Consider the following 18,847-nt stretch of genomic DNA (forward strand, 5'->3'; position numbering starts at 1 on the left):
AAATACACAAATGTCAGTCATCATCTACCGCTTTATCCTCCACCAGAGGGTCCCGGGGGGTGCTGTGCCAATCTCAGCTACATCGGGCGATAGGCGGGGTACACCCTGGACAGTTCGCCAGTCCATCGCAGGGCCACACACAGATAGAGACAAACAACCATTCACTCTCACACTCACTCCTATGGTCAATTTGGAGTGTCCAATTTACCTATCCCCACATTGCATGTTTTTGGACTGTGGGAGGAAGCCGGAGTACCCGGAGAGAACCCACGCACACACGGGGAGAACATGCAAACTCCATGCAGAAAGGCCCTTGTTCCAACCGGGGCTCGAACCCGGGTCTTCTCGCTGCAAGGCGAGAGTGCTAACCACTACACCACCGTGTGGCCAAAAATACACAAATGTATCATAGATATTTTCTTTTTCTCTTCATGGCCATAAAAAAAGTAACTTTACAATTGAAATGTGGAGACATTCAAGAATAAACCTGACCCATTAACATTCATAATGTAGTGTTACATGTGCGCACACACAGGAATATGTTCTATATTACAGTGTGTAATAGGGATGGGCTCCATACTAATCCTTTTTTTTTTTTTTTTTTTTACACTGGTTTAAAAACAACTAAGCTGTTTATACCACGTCTGTGCCAATGCATTTACCGCCGAACCATGAACAGCCACTTCAAAAACAAATATTTTCCTCCCATAATGGAAGAAACAAATTGCTGCAGTAGGCAGAATGGATTTTCCCCGAGTTGCATCTGCAGGATGTTAAAATAACTCCGTCTGTGAACCTCGGTTGTTTTAACTTTAAACTTTCTTTGCAATGCAGCAAATTTCCGCCCAAAACGTTGTCATTTTAAACAACACGGTTCAGTTTGATACAGTACGGTACATATTTTTGTGCGTTTCCATTAGGAAGAGTACTAAAATAACCGTTCTATTGTTTGTACCAGAGTGAAATGACATGGTGTGGTCAGGGTACGCAGAGCCTGACCCAGGGCTTTACCATTCCAAACCAAAATGTACCGTGACGTAAGCATTTATGGGGATATTTACAGATGATATCGGGTCTTTCTTTATTCTTTTTCTGACCAGTATCGGCCTACAGAATGTCAGAATGGTGCTAACTTCTTTTTCAGCCTCCTTTCTCACTCCTGCTTTTTCAGGGGGAATATGATTTGTTCCAATTTGAAAAATACCTCATTTAAAGCACTTTAGACTCTATGTTTCCACTACAAAACTGAAGATACCAAAAATAAATGAATAAAATATGACAGACAAAGTCCGTATACAGGGTCAGAATCAACATATTTACATATGTTTGTCAGTTTAAAAGCATTTCAGTCCAATCTAACACTGACACGCGGAATATAAAACAAAGTTTCAGTCGTTAGAAGTGAAAACACTTCTGACAGATACAAATAAAATCAGCTCAGTGCAAGTTCAGCGAGTCACACCGACTTGTGTCAGCTTGTGAAGCCAAATCTCAGCTTCCGAGGAAAGGACTCCATTTCCCATGATGCTCCACGTCACTCGCGGTCAACCAAGCGCTGGCTCGCGCCCCCCCTCCCGTGCCGTCTAGACTTCACTCGCTTGAGACAGAAAGTAAAAAAAAGAAAGAAAAAAGAAGGGAGAGCAGTGATTGGTCGGGAGTCAACCTCACTAAAGAGAGGTTTAAAAGATGACGTCATCATTGTCGCCGTTAGGCCGCGGCCTGTTTGCAAGCGGAGGGAGAGGCTTGTAAAAGTCTGTGGAGGGGACGGAAAGAAAGCTGCGTTAGTAAGCTTCACTCAGCAAGTCCTGCAATAAATAACACTGGCAGTGAGAGCTCTATTTATGACGTGATGGGAGGGGGAGAAAAAACTAAACGTGACAGCTGAGTTACGGGAGGATGGGAAATACACTGGAGGAAGAACACACAGACAGACAGACAGACAGACAGACAGACAGACAGGCAGACAGATGAGCCTTTGAGTCAGTTAAGACGTCTGCCACCATGAAGGACGCGCACACGTTCCAAAACACATGCCTGGGTGAAGAAGATGCAGAGGAGGAGGAAGTAGAAGAAGAAGAACACAACAACATGTGAGTATGTTACTAATCAAGAGTCAACACACGTCTCCAGACAGGTTTGTAGTGTTTCCTTTGTGATGCCATGTCTGAATAATCTACCACCACTGCTGTCACACAAAAACACACACACACATACACAGAGACAAAAACACACACTGGCACCTGTGCCGGAGCCAAGAGTGGATCCGAAACACGGATCCAATTTACATGCGGCGAATTATGCACAGAGGAAACACTGAGTCAGAGCCATGACAGTTAGTGAATGAGTTACTCCACACAAAGACGAGGTGAGCGGGTTAATGGCCGATTGGGGCGATATAACAAAAGGAAGTAATGCATGAAATTAAAAATGCGATGGGCAGTGAGGGATGAAGTGTCACCAGACTTCTCGGGCAGCTTTACCAGAATGTTTTGAGGCTCCCAGCGGCTCTAGTTTGGGCAGTCTAGAAACTTTGGGTGTGGCCCATCCCACTAAAAAACAAAAAACACACAAAATAAGAACCAGGATGTTGAGGTTACAAAGCTAAAAGGCAGAAGCTGGTATATGTGACACCTTAAGCCCGGTTTGAACGCCATATTTCTCAACGGCTTGACTGAAGCTGCAAAACCTCGGCCTACCTGGTGGAGGTGGAGGGGTGGGGCTCTCCGTTGGCCCGTCCTCTATCCTCAGTGGGTCCACGCGGTGCTTCCTCTTGAGGTGAAGCTTCCGTGTCTTCTTCTTGTTCTGCTCGACAGATGTGGCTGAAGGTACAGAGATATATCGGGGCATTAAATTAATAACATTTTCACTCTTTCTGAATCTTCTACAGATTATGATCCTTTTTGACTTTTTAACCAGCACTCATGCATAAATGTTGATGTTTTGAAGATGTAACACTCACCTGAACTGGAGTGTTCCGGCGTTTGCCTGGAGTCGTCTGGGTCTTCCTCCTCATACTCCTCTTCCTCTTGACCAACATCAGCCTTAGTCCTGCCCTCCTGCAGCTCTCTCTGCCTACTCCGCTCCTTTTCTTTATCCTCATTCTGAAAGCAACACAAAAAGGGCAAATGCAATCTAATAACTGCAGCTTGAATCAGAAATGAGACAGAAAAAGCCAAAGTACACGAGGGAGATAACCACCTCAGAGACGACACTGTTGATTGGCTGGAACGGGCTGAGCACGGTTTCATCATCATCAGGCTCTTCTTCCTGGATCGGCCTGCCTTCTCGTTCTGCCCCTTCCCGCTCCTGACGCTCTCTGTTGACAGAAAAGGATGTTAACTTTCCTGGTCGACACGGTTACATTCACTCAATATTCACATTTTACTTGGCTGTGTTTTCCTCACCTCTCCTCTCGTATCCGCCGCACTCTCTCCGCCCGCTCCTTCTTGTCCTGCTCCTCCTGCGCGCGTTGCTCAGCCGTGTCCTTCTGCACACGCTCAGTAATTGTCTCGTAGTCTTTGGCGATGTTGCTGAGGAGCCAGTTCAGGCCCTTCTTGATGGACTTGTCCACCTTTTTGCCGTAACCCAGGACCGCAGAGCATGGCTCCTGGGGTTGGAGGACATTTTCAATGAATAATATTGTACAAACCTGTGTTGTTTTTTTTGACTTTTCTAATGAAAGCATCCTTGAAGCGATTCAAACTACTATGGTGCTATGGCAAACAAGGGAAAATACAACACAACCTAACCTGCATTGTATAGGTAAAAGTGCTACTCGACAAAATGCCACTCAAGTGCCGTCACACAACAGGTGCACAAACACTTACGATCTGACAGAGACACTTGTTCTCGTTTACAAGCTTCTCTAACGACAGGTTCTCAATGATGTCTGCTTCGGCCAGCGCTCCATCCTGGTCCTGTTTGTTCGCAAGTCTGAAAGCACAGACAGTAACGCAAACATCATCAGTGGTGAGGCAGAGAAAAAGCTCAAAGAAAATTAAATATAAATATGCTTTGTGCCAGGATTAGGCAACATTATATCCACTTTCTGGTGTGAAAGCGGCCTTAGTGTTGCTTTAACTCTGTGTAACAGCATCCTTTAGTTGACCGCTCACTCACACTAGCACCGGTTTGCCTGCGATGCGTGGATGCTGAAGGACCTCGGCCATGGTCTCCCGCGTCTCCTGGATCCGCTGCACATCGCTGGAGTCCACCACGAACACCACACCGTATGACTCGGAGTAGTAGTTCTTCCAGATGCCGCGGATTCTCTTCCCGCCGCCGAGGTCAAAGATAGTGACCTCGTACTTGCCCTGCTTCAGGTCGACCTTGGAAAAACCTACGGTCGGGGCCACGTCGTTGGGATCCTCTGTGAGAGAGGACAATAGAAGCAGATGAAGTGAAATGATATCAGAGCAGAGGAGCAAGAGGGGCTGTTTATTCACAGGAAACAAGATGGACTTTGCTGTTATTTAAAAAGATGTTTAACAACATAAAAACTTTTACAACAAAAGGCATTTACCTCCTTGGATTCCTCGTACCGTTGCCGTCTTCCCTGCATTATCCAGTCCCACCATCACCAGTGTCACTTTCCTGTAGGATCATAAAGGAGGAAAAATCATTGCATTGACTTATACAGTACATTGTACATAAGCATGAATACTGCCAGTAAAAAAAGTTAAAATCTGATGCCATCTGTGGTGCCATGTGTCTCAATGTGCATCATCTGTGCTAAAAGAATGACCTGGCATTAGTAACCATGACACACTCAGATATAAGCCTGTTAATAATCTGAACGAATGACGCAATAAGAGACGTGCTCGTAAAATACACCGACCGAGCAGACTAACCGAGCGAGTCAGCAGCGGTCACAAGCAGTTACCGCAGAGCATAATAAACCAAGAAATCCAAGAAAGTAAAATAAACCGGACGACCACCAATTGATTAATAAGCCAAATTGTGGACTTGCTTTCTGTGTCCAGTTCCTTAATCGATATATATCTGTTTACAACACAGCTCGTCTTTAAATCTTGCTAAGGAGGCTGGTAGTGGGGATGGATGATGGAAAGCATCCCTGCAGGAAACACAGCCAAACTAAAAAGGTAGTAAAGATATACACATCTGGGCATTTGTGCAGAACGCACACACCAGCTACCAAGTTTCTCAAAAGTCCAGAGAACTTTGTGAGAAGCCTTGCAAGATTATTTCTGCACCGTAATTCTCTACATTTTCACCTAAATGCAGACATGATCCCACTTTGCTCCATATAACCTGTTCAAAAATGAAGGCAATAGCATTAAAAAATATAGCTAGCATCTTTAAAGCCGCCTTGTGTTGATATTTGTCGTGTAATATTAAATATTGTTGCACATGAGTCCACTGAGTAAACATACACTGACATAAACACCTGTTGCTTCCTGGCTGCATACTTAACTTTGACACTTGCGCCGAAACGACAACAACTGCACAATCCATCTCACCGTCTTCTGGAGCCAACTGGCCTTCATCAGTGCCGTCTCTGATATGACCATCAAAGAAGGTGAAACACTAACTCCCAACATTACCCACCGACTCACTGCGAGTACAAACAAACCCCTCACAGCCACAGGCCAAAGGAAAAAGCACAACTAAACAGACCTGCTTGTAGGATTAGGGGAGGATTTCTGACTAAGTCCACAGGATCAGATGCCTCACAGATACCACGTGGACGTAGCACTGTCAATTACATCTTTTTGCTTCACGTTTTCTATTTTAAAATTTTGTTTATTAAAAGAACAGAACAAAAAGATGTCAACACATTCCTAATACATAATGAATGAAAGGCCTACAACAACGTATTATCATGCAAATATATGCTCAATGTAAGTTAATGTACAGAGTGTTTATTTGATTTATGGATTCATTTATCTCTAAGGTAAAGTCAAAATCCTCATCAATTACTGAAAGCCCTCATTTTGTTCAAAAACATCACAAATTACCAAATATATTAAATCAATAGATTTACTGCAACAGTAAATCTATTGATTCATTAGTCCCTGTAACTGATCAAAAACATTCTCTGATTGATTTCAGCTTCTAAAACGTGAATATTTTCAGGTTTCCTCTGCTCCTCTATGACATTAAACGTCCAACATTCAAGGACGTTTTTATTTTGAGGTTTGGAGGGGAAACTGATCTGCATTTCTGACATTTTATGGCCCAAACAAACTCATTCATCAGCAAAGAAAATGACATTTATGTCAACACCATTCATTTACGACCACTTAATGAGCAAAAACACTGCAGGAGGGAACTTTTTAGTGCACTGCTTCTCAAACTTTTTGATACCAAGAGAGACAATATTGAGCTCTCAAAATAACACCATTATCACCAAGGTTAAAATACAGTGGTGTAAATAGGCCGAGCAAAGTCAACTACTGGCTTTTCACAGGAGGCAGATTTATTCCATTCATCCATCTTCTGTCGCTTTATCCTCCACTTGATGCCAATCCCAGCTGACATAGGGGGCGAAAGGCGGGGTACACCCTGGACAGGTCGCCAGTCCATCACAGGGTCACATAGACACAAACAACTAGTCACTTTCACACCTACAATGAATTTAGAGGGTCCAATTTAACTAGTCCCCATATTGCAGAAAGGCCCTTGTTCCAACCGGGTCGCAAACCTGGGTCTTCTTGCCGCAAAGGCGAGCGTGCTAACCCCAGATGTATTCACAATAGGATTATATGCTCTCTTATAATCCTCCTCTTCCTCACATATACTTCAAACACATAGAGTAATTAGATTAAGATAGAGATTTCCACACGCTCCAGTCACATATCCTGGTATATACAGTAGAAGAGTATTTCTGATTTTCCTCCAAGTACCACCAGAGGAAGCTTGTGTACCACTCATGGTACACGTACCACAGTTTGAGAGCATTTGGTACATCATCAGCAGCGTCACTCCATTTGTGGTTATATTGAGAAAAGCATCATGACACCATTATAATTGAATGATGTATGAGTGGAATGAACTGATTTGATCACGTGACAGGAGTCTCCATCTCATTCTGGTAAAACTACTGGAACAAACCACTTGCAGCGAGATTATGAATATTAAAGGGTGTCATAACATCTCATAACTCACCTTGCGGGCTCTCGCCAACGTTTTAGCCAACTGCAGCAATTCGCCATGAGGCTAAACATCTCAGTTCGAGTCCAGATGACAGCAGTGGAGTGGACCGTCACGCCACGATCCAGCCTCGAAGAGGCAGCTCATCGACCGAATTAGCTACATAGCGAGCTAAGTCGTGATAGCACCGACGTTTGCAGCCTTCGTATAAACACTCGACATTAAACAGCGGTTGAATGAATCAAGCGGTTGTCACCATGTGTGGAAGACACACGTCACTTCAGACAGCATCCATTTCCAGAAATGCTAAATCCGTGTCTCCGTGAGGATTTAAGGTAACTAGCTTGAGTATCAGAAGCTGTCTTTTCTCCTCGTTTACTTCCAGCACAGGAATAGAATGTTCGTACAAAACGGGGGGGAAAAACAACCTGTGTTGAAACAACAATAAAGCGTTTTTCTTAACGAACCGAATGTAGCTATACTGTTATTAGTCGCGAAACATGAGCTAATTAACGTTAGCTGGTTGTGTTGCTCTCTGCTTTGTTTACGCCGTCCTCTCTTGCTGCTAGGCATGGAGCCTCTATCGGCCACTCGTGGTATTGCACCCAGAAAATCCCCCTGCGGCCCATAGGTTTTGAAACGGGAACAAACTGTTTACAGGACATTGAATTAATAATGTTTTAATATCGTTAGAACTTTCCTTAAGGCCACAACAACCGACACATCTTACAATATGAACAACTATATAATATAACTTAATTTAACATGTTTATGCTGTTCTATATATAATATAATCTACTGTATAGATAGTTGTATTGGTCTACTTCGCTAATTACAGCGCCACCTGCAGCTGCAGTACACCTTTTTTCAATTCAAAAAACTTTATTGATCCCCAAGGGGGAAATTCAAGCTCAGTAAAGATCTCAGCTGGTCTTTACTGCGCATGCGCTGTTGTCATTCACCACCCTCCAAGATTGTTGTGCTTGTTCAGCTCTTCCTCAAACCGGAAAAGGACAGCGTCAACTAGTTCTCCCACATTTCTGTAAACATTAGAAAACTCCAGTAAACCAGCCTGAAGCGCAGGTGAGTTGCGTTTTTTTTTTAATGAAATTACATTTCTCACGTTGTGTTTTCACAACTTGTACTGCAGTTAATGGCCTGCATCTTTATTTTGTTTTACAATTCTTACTTTGTTTGTTTTAATTCATCATCAATGGATTGTACGGGGAGCTGTTCACTGTCATGATCTGTGTTTGTGATCATATGTTCTAATTTTGCAGATGTATGGACTGAAAAACTTGGTTAATTAATTAAAAATGATGATAAATAAAAATAAAAATGAGCCTGATTGGCGTTTGGCTTCTTTTGGTCAGTTAAAAGTAAATCAAATATAAATGATGACTCCCTAACACTTGTGCTTTCCTTGTTTACAGGCGCGTGTGTCCTCAAGCATCCACATGATTCGTATCTTTGTCTACGGCACCCTGAAGAAGGGGCAGCCAAACTACTACCGCATGTTTGACAGCACCAATGGAAAGGCCGAGCTCCTCGCCTCGGCTCTCACCACCGAGAAATACCCACTGGTGATCGCTGGCAAGTGCAACATCCCTTTCCTCCTCAACATCCCTGGCCAGGGTCACAGAGTCCACGGAGAGATCTACAGCGTGGACGACAGGATGCTGAAATTCCTGGACGCCTTCGAGGGCATTCCCACCATGTACCAGCGGATTGGGATTAGTGTCGAGGTGAAAGCGTGGCTGGGGAAGAGCGAGGGTGAGGAGACTCTGTCGCCAGGGAGCATCACTGAGGTGTTCGTGTACAACACGACAACGTACCAGCCAGACTGGCCTTCACTGGCCAACTATGAGAGCTACGACGCCTATGGAGATCACGGCCTCGAATATATGACCAGAGAAGCACGAGATTGATGCAGCTCGCCAATTCTTTTGTAACCTAAGGGCGTTAGCAATCAAATCTGTACCGAAGTTCAAATGTCAAACTAGAATGATTATATAAGATCGGTTTTCTGATATGTATTATGATCCTCTGTGTAACATTGAAACAAATGTTGTGATAGATAACAGTGAATTATGTGATTCTCTTCTTGAAATCTCTCAATGATGTACTTAAAGGACCAGTGTGTGGGATTAAGTGGCATTTCGAGGTGAAGTTCCCCACCAAGGTGTAACTACGGTGGCCTTAAAACTAGAAAAGACCAATTTTAAACACAGCTAAAATTGAGCTAGTCTTAGTCGGACTAACATACCTGGATAATGCGATTCATAGTCTGATTGCACCTCCATGTATACACGGAGTCGGATTAGAGTCGGACTTGGCGTTCTGCACATGCGCCAACATTTCCTCCTCCGTCTTTGACCCAGAAGTAGGAGGAGACAAAGCATAAACTGCGACACCGGTGGCAGCATCTTTCTTCGGACAACACAGTAACCACAAGATCCACGCTCGATCTAATTTGTATCACGATTACGAAACATGCAGAGCCTCGGCACGATCAATCTCACCGTCTGTCGTTTGTAACATAATTATACAACACTGATGTTAACAGATCCCTTAATTCTTCACTCTGGACCTTTTTAACAAGCGGCATGTACTGTGAATATATGTTTCAAAGAGCATTTGTTGTAAGCACTCCATTACCTGGAAAGACATTTGAATAATTAATGGAATGAATAAAAAAGATGACAATCTGCTTACTGTATCTTTTGAGGGTTGTGTTACCAGCGTTTTTATGTGAATGAACTGCATGTAGTAAATCAGCCTCAGGAGAAAAATCTGCTTACATGAGTCAACATCTCTCACACCGACTAAAGAAATTCAAAGATGCTTTTCATATAAACTTCATTTCCTCTTTAAATCTCTTTTCTGCTTTGTTTACATGGCTGTTTACTTCATGTTGTGTTGTTCTAATCTAATCTAATCTAATCCCAGCAGGCGCTGTGTAACCATAAGTAAAAGTAAAATCAGTTTTCTTGGGCGCTCTCACTTTTTTATGAACACATTGTTTTCTCATCTTTATTTAAAATAGTAAAATAAAAAAAGAGGAATAAGAAGAGAAGGGTTTTCTTTTGGCAGTGAACCAGTGAAATCTCTGTTGGCGTTGGAAGCAGTTTTGAAGCCATTTAAAGAGAATTCGCAGGGAAACAGGAAGAAAAGCAACAAAAAAGAAAAAAGAAAAGTCATGAGGGAAAAACATTTCACAGTGTATCAAAGGACTGTACAAAAAGTCGCTTTACAAAACCGGGGGAAAAGATGTTTGTTTTGTAATTGTGTCCAAACTGGCAGCGCATTTAATTCATCAAATTATTCATGAGTTGTCATGGAAACAAAGAGTGTTGAACGCGAGCGTGTTGCACATGCACGGAGGCTACGGGAAACCTGGTTCAGGGCTGAATTATGTACATTTTTTAAAAAACCTTATCACAAACTCTGTTTGCTGTGTAGGACGATTTAGAATAATACAAATGGGGATGGATCCACGCGTGCATGTGAACGCCGCTCAGTGGCACAAACGTAAGGTTGAAAATAAGGAAAAACACTGTCAGTGAATCTTTGTGTTGCCAGTTTGACAAAGCAGGAAATGAAATGAGATAATGAACATCAGACACTGGTCAATGTGTATAAAGGGTGTTAAAGGAAAGTGGACGGAGGAGGTGAAGTGGAAGTAACCTCGTGACGTGATAAGAGTGCGAATCAAATCCCAGTGTCGATTCGAGTGTTTGCCGTGTGCAACGTGATTCTGTGTGTGTGATAAAAAAAGAGTCTTTTCTAGTGTTTTCGGGGCAGTCTAAAGTCTGACGAGGAGGAAGGCGGGCGTCGACGGAGCGCCGTCATCAGTAAAGGTCTTTCCTGGTGCTCGGCAGTGAGTGGCTGGAGGAGCAGGTGGCGCTGCGGATCACCTCCATCCACCTGGAGGAAAGATTAAAAAATACAAATTATTAAAGCAACAAGTACACCGATCAGCTATAACCTGGTTTACTACAATCTTTTACTTAGTTAATTGTTGTTTTTATACAGAAATTATACAGTATATTGTATTTATTTTAAGTTTGCATGTTTTGAATAGAGTTCTGTGTAAGTACAGGGGTTCAATTGACATGTAATTTGCATTTAATTTAAAGGAAAGTCACCAATAAAGTCATCCATTGATGTAATTGTACAACTTGTAATATTGTAAATAACAAGCATTATTCTATTATTTTGGTATGAGTTAGTGTCTAAAATGTTGTTTTTATCATCTTATGGTAATCGAGTTGTACCTGGTTTGTTTGAAAAGCGTTGTATAAATGAAGTTTTATGTATAGAAAAGTATTATTTTTTATAATACTAGTTGTATTTGTAAAGACTGTAAAATAACCCTAACCCATTTTTAGGTCGGAAAAATACTTAATATACCTTGAATGCTTTAAGGTTGCAAGAGGAACATTTATTCCACAGTGAATATGTCAGAAATACTGTACCTTTCAAAGGTGTACTCGCTCTCTGATCTGAAATAGTACACATGGGACTTGAAGTGGAGTTTGAAAACGTAATCTTTGTGGATGTTTTCCGACTCGGCCGGGACCGTCACGGAGTAGCCGAGCAGAGGGAGGCTGGCCAGAGGGTAGTCGTCCTGCAGGCAGGAAAAAAAAAAGGGCTTAAATTCAACACGTTCACGCTTACAAACGTACGCTCGCTAACCAGTTATTAACCCAGTGTCTTATCACACAGCTATAATTTGTAAAATGACACTCCCATGATTACACAGTCATTACAGAGTGACATCTTCAGTTTGTTCCTGTGAATCCAACCTGATGTGACTTGTAGAAGAAGAGGCTGAAGTTGGTGAAGACCACCCAGAGCTTCTGCCAGCCGTTGCTGTTCTTAAACTTCCTCAGCAGGTTCCCCGACAGCTGGTTCTGAAGACACAGAACGGCAGAGATTGAAAAAATTCAAATATAAAGCACATAAAACTTTACATACAGCTGGCAAATTCATTTCTTTCTTTGTAACTTTAATAAAACATCATCAAATAAACACTAAAAAAGGGTGACTTTTGCATGAAAAGGAAGGACAATTGTATGGAGAAAAATGTCCAAATAGAGGGGACTGAGTCATAATTTGATTTAATTATTAAAATAAAACTGTCATTTTCTGGTTTCAGCCTTTCAGTTTGCTGCTGCAATACCTCTCTGCTCCAGTAGGTGTCACTAAAGGACAGGCTGCACATCCTGTGCCAGCAACCCACAGAGAGAGAGACACAGGCCCCTGGTGTCTGCTGAGGGGTCTTTAACTATGCCAGCGTGGACAGACAAGAGACAAGAGACAAGAGGAAGTCGGAGGCAGAGAGAGAAAGACAAGTGGACAAGACAAAAGGGAATAGGAAAGGAATAATCTAAACACAGACATGGGAAGAAGAGTGAGACACCAGGACAACAACAACAACAACATGCACGGCTGGAAGACGAGAGACAGGAGTGTGTGATGTGTGGAGAGGACGGGACGAGGGACACGCGGCGCTGTACCTCGACGGCAACGCTGAAGTCCACCATGGACACGCTGGTGTTGCGGTGCCAGCAGACGTGCACGGTGGTGTTACCACGGTGACCCTGGCGTTCCAGGGACGAGCGCGAGCCGCAGAGCTCCTCCTCCGACTCCTGCTCGGCCACACCGTCGTCCAGCAGCTCTGTGGAGGAAGAGGGACATGTGAGGTCCCACACATACATTTGAAATGGTGTTTCCTGCATTTTACTCCATGGTATATATCTATACCAGGGGTCTGCAACCTGTGGCTCTACAGCCGAATGTGACTCTTCAGCCCTTCTGCACTGGCTCCCTGTCGCTTTGGATCTCTTATTTATTATTTAGAGATCAAGGCGAGCAAAAAGAAGTGTTTTAATATCCAGGTTACTAAAAATATGAGTCGCATCCTCTGTCTACATCAAATGTGATATTTAAAAACCTCCCCAAACCTGTTTGAAACATGGAAAGCCATGAGGTAGCCCTTCACGTGACTGTTTACTTTCAAGTAAAAACAGTTGTTTAGTAGTAGTTATTTTATATCGACATATAAAACTTATTACATATCATTTTATGTTGTCAAATAGGTTTTGCGGCTCCATAATTAAGTATATTTGGGTGAAGAGGGCTCAAAAATGGCTCTTCTGAGTGCTGCATCTATAAAACAGTATTTTCTTATCTATAAATATGACATTTGATCTGTATCAGATGCCACATTGGTTTTATTCATGTGCTACTTGAAGATGTGCTGGAGCAAATAATGAAGAATAAATGAAAAATCGGATTTTTCAGTTGTCTGCAAAGTCCTGACAAAGGAACCTCGTGCAGCTGTTTAGCACAGCCTTTAAAAACAGCACACAACAATAATAATAATAATCAAAAGCCACAGCTGTTATTGGGGATGCTCTGCAGCATCTTGTAGACATTCTTGTTCTGCTATAACGGTCTGCGTTTTAACCGGCTGCAGCTGGATGGTGAACATTTCCAGTCTTCTTTCGCTGGACCGCTTCACTCTGGCAGCAAACGGGGAACGTTTTTACGAGGTTTCTGTGGAAACTTTGCAGCAAACGCCGTGGCTTTAAGTGGGGATTTTGCAGCACTGCGAGTCCAGACGGATGCATAAAATGAGCAGATTTAGCTCAGAAAAAGTCATTATCACCTGATGAGGAACATTTACATGAGCCACAGGACAAAGACGTGGGTCCAAACAGTGATCAAAGCAATTGCAATAGAATAAAAAAAAAGGACCCCTTTGTTGTCACTTGTAAGCCAATACTCTTTAACTAAAAATCATAGTGGGTGATTTAGCCGAGGCACAATGGAGACGTCAAACCAAAGGTCACCAGCTGGAGGCTTCATTGAATCGTGACAGGTTTTAAAGATAAAAGGAAGACGACGAGACGAAAATGGAGGCTGATCCTATTGTATATGAATCAGGTGACGGTAAAAATATGATGAAAGAAAAACTGTGACAACTCAGTGAGGTTATTCATGTGGTGCCGACAGCTGATGGGGGGGAAAAAGAGAGTGGATTGTGTCTACAGGTAGTGCGGGTTGGTGCGTTTCCCCTTTAGAGAAAGGCCTTTACTTATGGGAGTGATTATTACCAGTCACTAAAGCCAACAGCTGGAGTCTGTGTCATATTAGGTCTTCTGAGCGACTCTGGCGTCACGGGTGACAAATCACAAATCACAAATCAACCTCAGACGCTTCTGCTGCACTTTGATGGTGAGGAGACTTGTGTGCAGAGTCAGAGAGACGGGCCGTTTTCTATCTGCCGAACTTACTGTTGTCAGTGAGGCTCGTGGAGAGCAGGTCGGTGCCCGGGCTGCTGCTCTGCTCCGCCAGGTCGATGGCCATCCTGATGTCCTCCACCCACCGCTCCATCTCTGACGCACAGCTGGAACGAGACAGAGACATAAGACGCCAACCGATCCGGTCTCAGTCAACAACTTTTACTTCCAAGCTGAGCTGATGTAAAGTTCACTTGTTGAATTCAAATGGCTGTTAGGGGGAAAAATCTGTTTAACTAGTTCTATATTTTGACTGTTACTGAGATAAATCTAGGAGAATCTTTTCCCGGTATCCCATGATATTTTATCTAATCAGGAGCCAGAACTCCACAACGAGGCTGTTTTTGGTTTTCTCTGCTCGAGGGGCCAGACTGTTTGTCTGTGAATAAATCCCCAAAGTTAGCCAAAAAGAGGATATCACTGTCTGCAGCTTAAATAAATGTATTATTCAAGAGGACACCATGGTCTTGACACTAAAGCTTCTGTTACCCAGGTTTGAACATTTGAATCCAAGGTTTTATGTGAAGAATTGTGCCAAAACTCTCTCACATTCATCCCTAAACTGGAGAGAAAATTGGTGAATATTTGTACAAATGTGTGTGTACCTGGCTGCCACCACCACAGACTGCCTGTGTCCAAACAAAGTGAACGAGTGAGGGACTCCCCATTCCTCCTCACTTTCTCTGATCTGCAGAAACACACAGACAACAACACACTCGTTAAACTTCAACACAAACTATAGTCACGCCATTCACTGTTAGTCCGGGGGGAAGCAGTTTTGGGGGATGATAGGACAGAAATGTACAGTGTAAGCACTTTTCAGTTTTCTGTTTGATCTTTATCTGCAAATGGTTTTGTCTGTGCTGTTAGTGACTTCTTCATTGAGCCATAACTGACTGTCTAAGCCACAGAAATGTCATAAAAGAAATCCATCCTTTATTTTAAGTAGAGATGTTCCGATACCATTTTTTCCCTCCCGATACCGATTCCGATACTTGTGCTGTGGGTATCGGCCGATACCGAGTACCGATACCGATACCAGTGTGTTATAAAAAAATATATATCATACTACGCCTGCATGACTGTGATATGATTATCATCACCAAATCCTTTACCGTATCAGTCACGGGTGTCAGACAGTGGAATAATCTGGATGAGGAGATGAAAAAATCAGCAAAACGGAGTGTATTTAAAAAGAAGTATGTAGAGATGACCATTAATCGATACAGAATGACCCAGGAGGAAAGTATGACAAAGGTCAGAGACAGAAATCTGTAGACACCATGTGGATACGGCAGTGGAAGCAAATGTAACCAAACAACAGCTGACATACATGGAGTCTGATTGACTGTCTAGAGCTAGACTGCATCTCTGAGTGCTACCTGATGCTGAAACATGTTTTTGTCAAAATGTCATAAGAAAAATTAAAATGATGTATTGTATGATGAAAATATGTATTCTGTGGGTAATGGGGACGGGACTAGATAAACTTTTGCTTCTCCGGCTTTCCCTTTTGGTTATGTGTATTGTGTAAACTACACTAAGATGATGTGTGATGATGAGTGATCTAACTGACATGACCGAAATAAACATACATACATATACATATATATATATATATATATATATATAAATAAATAAATAAATCATTGGTGGTAAGGTTTGGCTCAGGTTAAACCCTCTGTAAAACATGAACGAATACAGCAAATGGACATCATTTATTTTTACCAGTGATATGTTATTTCGTTTTTCAGCTTGTACGTTTGTTTTCACTCTGGTCCAAACACCGCGGCACTGGCAGAGCTTCATGTTTCCATGACGACTGACCGGGAAAGGACGTGCGTGACATCATTTTTACTCGACTCCAGATTGTTAAAATGAGTCTCTGAAGTAACGCTAAACTTTAAAAACAGAGGCATACATACGCAGGACACAGGTACGCTGGTTAGTTGTAGCGCTGCTCTTTTCGTTTAATAAACGGGCCGCTCCAGTTTGACTGTAGACGCGCTAACGGAGCTAGCGCAGCTAACAACGCTAAAGGAGCTAACTGGTAAATACTGCCAAACTGCCGACATGATGAGCTAACGTTAGCTCCTTGTCTACAGGTGTCGGGCGATCAGTTCTTCTTCACGCCTCTAAAACAGCACAGCGCAACTGTTTCAAGAGCGGCGAAGAAGAACCGCGTCAGCGCTAACGGAGCTCTATTAAATAACGTGGTATCGGATCGGTGCATGGACTCCAGTACTCGCCGATACCGATACCCACATTTTCGGCAGTATCGGAGGCATTTCCGATACCGGTATCGGAATCGGAACAACTCTGATTTTAAGTTGTGCTGTTCACAGACAGAAAGACACATGTAGTCAAAAACATAACCTCCTAGGCAGAAGTTGTCATTTCAAGTCAAGTCAACTTATTTCTTTATTTCTAGATTTAAAGGCACAGCAACATAAAAGGTATAAAACATAAAATCCACAACAATAGTAAAACAGTAAAATAGCGACACAATAGAATAGTAATGGGTTGACTATTTTTATCCGGAACTTTAAAAGCGTTTTATTTAAAATGTTCAACGGTGGGGGCAGATTTAATTTCCATGGGTAACTCCAACCCACGGAGAGGTAAGATGGTGCCAAACCAACAATACTATTTTAAAATCAATCCACCCGCTGTATCACTCAATTCTACGTACCGTCATGCCATAAAGAGGCAGCTGTCCGTGAACTTTGAACTGGTTGGCCGGGGTCATCCCTCGACTGGTGTACACCAACGAGTCACTAAACTGAGGGTGAGAAAAAAAGGAAGAAAAAATAGTGTGATTTGCATTTTTTGTAACCATCAACCAATATGAAATATGCTTTACTTTGAAAAGTAACTCATACCAGGAAGAACATTCTCTGCTGGAGGCCCTTCCCTGAGAGTTTGCTGAGGCAGCCGAGCCTGATGAACTCCTACAAGTGGAGCACAGACACAGATTTAGAGATTGTCTATTGATTCTATTGGTCTATACGGTTTCAGTAACCTGCAAATCAAACAAGAAACATGTTGTATTTTTTTTTTTTTTTTAAATAACGGTATAAAAAAAATTAGTATAAATGGTCGAACCCTCCCGCGGATGGCAAGGTTGTCGATTCCAGTCAGGTCCTTGTTTAGCTCTAGAAGCTTCTGGAAGTTTTCCATCTTCATCATGGTGCCTTGGAGCTGCAGCACCATCTCGGAGATGTCAGCCAGAGCCGCTGAAAAAGGACGAGGATGAATAGATGGATAAAAATCGCATCATCTTCCGTTCCTCAACCGCAACCTCACACCACTGTGTCGCGTACCTCTAGAGTCCCTGAAGTCCTCGTGGGTGGGTGGGTAGTGCTTGCAGAGCCTCTCCAGGATGAGTTTGTAGTGCAGCAGGCGATGAAGAGGTCGCAGCAGGAAGATGTTGAAGGGCAGGTAGCAAACTCTCTGCTGCTCAAAGTCCCGACAGAGAGTCTCAACTTTACGACCGGACCTGACCAACGCAGACAGAGGAGAAATTTGTTTGAGAAACACAATAGAAACACTATTGTGTGATATTCTCATCTTAAATGTGTGTGTTATCAACAGATATACCTCTGATACATATACAGAAGAAATGTTTCATTTTAAAATTAGAGCTGCAATTTATGAATATTTTCATTATCGATTAATCTGGCGACTATTTTCTTGATTAATTGAAGAATCATTTGGTCCATAAAATGTCATAAAATTTTGGGGAAAAAAATGTTCAAAAGCAAAAATAATTCAGTTTTAATGATTTCTTTGTTTTATGGAGCAAAGAAACCAGAAAACATGTTTTAATTCTTTAAAAAAAAACAGTCAAACCGATTAATCAATTATCAAAATATTTTATGATGAAAGTAGTAATCGATTAATGTTTTTGTAAAGTAAAAAGAAGTAAAGTCAAGTAAAAGTATTGTTTCAGCTCTGATTTAAATGGTATGTTTTATTATTAATATTTTGCTTCTTTTATTTGACTAATAATTACTTTTACTTTTCTTTGTATATTTCTTAATTTTCAGAGGATGTGCAGGTATGTTGTAGAACTATCACGTGTGCTATGTTTATTGAAAAAACAGATGCTTAAAATCAGGATACTAAGAAACTAAAGGCTATTGAAACAAATAAAAACAAAGGGATGATGCCATTTGTAATTTGATTAAAGCAAGCCATTGATACCACTATATCCGCCGGCCTTCATTCGAAATGCTGATGAATAAAATATCAGAGAAGACAAAGCACGGCAGACAAACTACAGATTCAAATGTCACCCACCTATAGGCCCGTTCCAGTTCAACCAGGCACTCTGAATGTTTCTGGAGGTTCACGGTCAACTGCTGCACATGCAAAAAGAGAAGAGGGGGGTAAATAAAAGATGTCAGACAGAGGAAACAAGA

At 42.3% G+C, this 18,847-nt stretch overlaps 3 protein-coding genes across 6 annotated transcripts in view; 1 reads left to right on the plus strand and 2 right to left on the minus strand.

The window, feature by feature from the left end:
* Window positions 1-545: 545 nt before the first annotated feature.
* arl13b (ADP-ribosylation factor-like 13b) lies at window positions 546-7,265 on the minus strand. Its single transcript, XM_058618346.1, has 10 exons — window positions 7,129-7,265; window positions 4,523-4,593; window positions 4,120-4,369; window positions 3,828-3,933; window positions 3,405-3,607; window positions 3,199-3,316; window positions 2,960-3,101; window positions 2,697-2,819; window positions 2,481-2,549; window positions 546-1,753 (listed from the first exon to the last, which is right to left on the minus strand). The coding sequence occupies exons 1-10, from the start codon at window positions 7,185-7,187 to the stop codon at window positions 1,680-1,682; spliced, it is 1,215 nt and encodes a 404-aa protein (XP_058474329.1). The 5' UTR covers window positions 7,188-7,265; the 3' UTR covers window positions 546-1,679.
* A 57-nt stretch (window positions 7,266-7,322) lies between these two features.
* Window positions 7,323-9,337, plus strand: LOC131446951 (gamma-glutamylaminecyclotransferase B-like). Of its 2 annotated transcripts, none has more exons than XM_058618369.1 (2): window positions 7,323-7,448; window positions 8,547-9,337. In XM_058618369.1, the coding sequence occupies exon 2, from the start codon at window positions 8,571-8,573 to the stop codon at window positions 9,039-9,041; it is 471 nt and encodes a 156-aa protein (XP_058474352.1). In that variant the 5' UTR covers window positions 7,323-7,448; window positions 8,547-8,570; the 3' UTR covers window positions 9,042-9,337. The 2 variants fall into 2 exon arrangements, with proteins under 2 accessions (XP_058474352.1, XP_058474342.1); XM_058618359.1 differs by lacking the exon at window positions 7,323-7,448 and adding an exon at window positions 8,099-8,196.
* A 1,614-nt stretch (window positions 9,338-10,951) lies between these two features.
* Window positions 10,952-18,847, minus strand: part of LOC131446888 (FERM, ARHGEF and pleckstrin domain-containing protein 1-like) — a 51,755-nt gene continuing 43,859 nt past the window's right edge. For all 3 annotated transcript variants that reach the window (XM_058618284.1, XM_058618276.1, XM_058618274.1), the window contains exons 18-28: window positions 18,726-18,787; window positions 17,747-17,922; window positions 17,529-17,659; window positions 17,306-17,374; window positions 17,116-17,205; window positions 15,029-15,111; window positions 14,418-14,530; window positions 12,636-12,796; window positions 11,922-12,029; window positions 11,592-11,743; window positions 10,952-11,040 (exon numbers count right to left, since the gene is read on the minus strand). In XM_058618284.1, the coding sequence (XP_058474267.1) occupies window positions 10,965-11,040; window positions 11,592-11,743; window positions 11,922-12,029; window positions 12,636-12,796; window positions 14,418-14,530; window positions 15,029-15,111; window positions 17,116-17,205; window positions 17,306-17,374; window positions 17,529-17,659; window positions 17,747-17,922; window positions 18,726-18,787 (1,221 nt within the window). In that variant the 3' untranslated portion in view covers window positions 10,952-10,964. The remainder of the gene's footprint in view (window positions 11,041-11,591; window positions 11,744-11,921; window positions 12,030-12,635; window positions 12,797-14,417; window positions 14,531-15,028; window positions 15,112-17,115; window positions 17,206-17,305; window positions 17,375-17,528; window positions 17,660-17,746; window positions 17,923-18,725; window positions 18,788-18,847) is intronic.

Source organism: Solea solea, chromosome 2, assembly GCF_958295425.1.
Source record: "Solea solea chromosome 2, fSolSol10.1, whole genome shotgun sequence".
NCBI classification, from domain to species: Eukaryota; Metazoa; Chordata; class Actinopteri; order Pleuronectiformes; family Soleidae; genus Solea; species Solea solea.

Bases quoted from the DNA above. Each gene is read 5' to 3' on its own strand.
- LOC131446951 (XM_058618369.1), top strand. From the start codon at position 8,571: ATGATTCGTATCTTTGTCTACGGCACCCTGAAGAAGGGGCAGCCAAAC.
- arl13b (XM_058618346.1), bottom strand. From the start codon at position 7,187: ATGTTTAGCCTCATGGCGAATTGCTGCAGTTGGCTAAAACGTTGGCGA. The intron at 3,934-4,119 runs GTGAGTGAGCGG...CTGTGCTTTCAG, and splicing joins GCAGGCAAACCGGTGCTAGT to ACTTGCGAACAAACAGGACC. The intron at 1,754-2,480 runs GTAAAGCTGCCC...TCCCCTCCACAG, and splicing joins GGGAGCCTCAAAACATTCTG to ACTTTTACAAGCCTCTCCCT.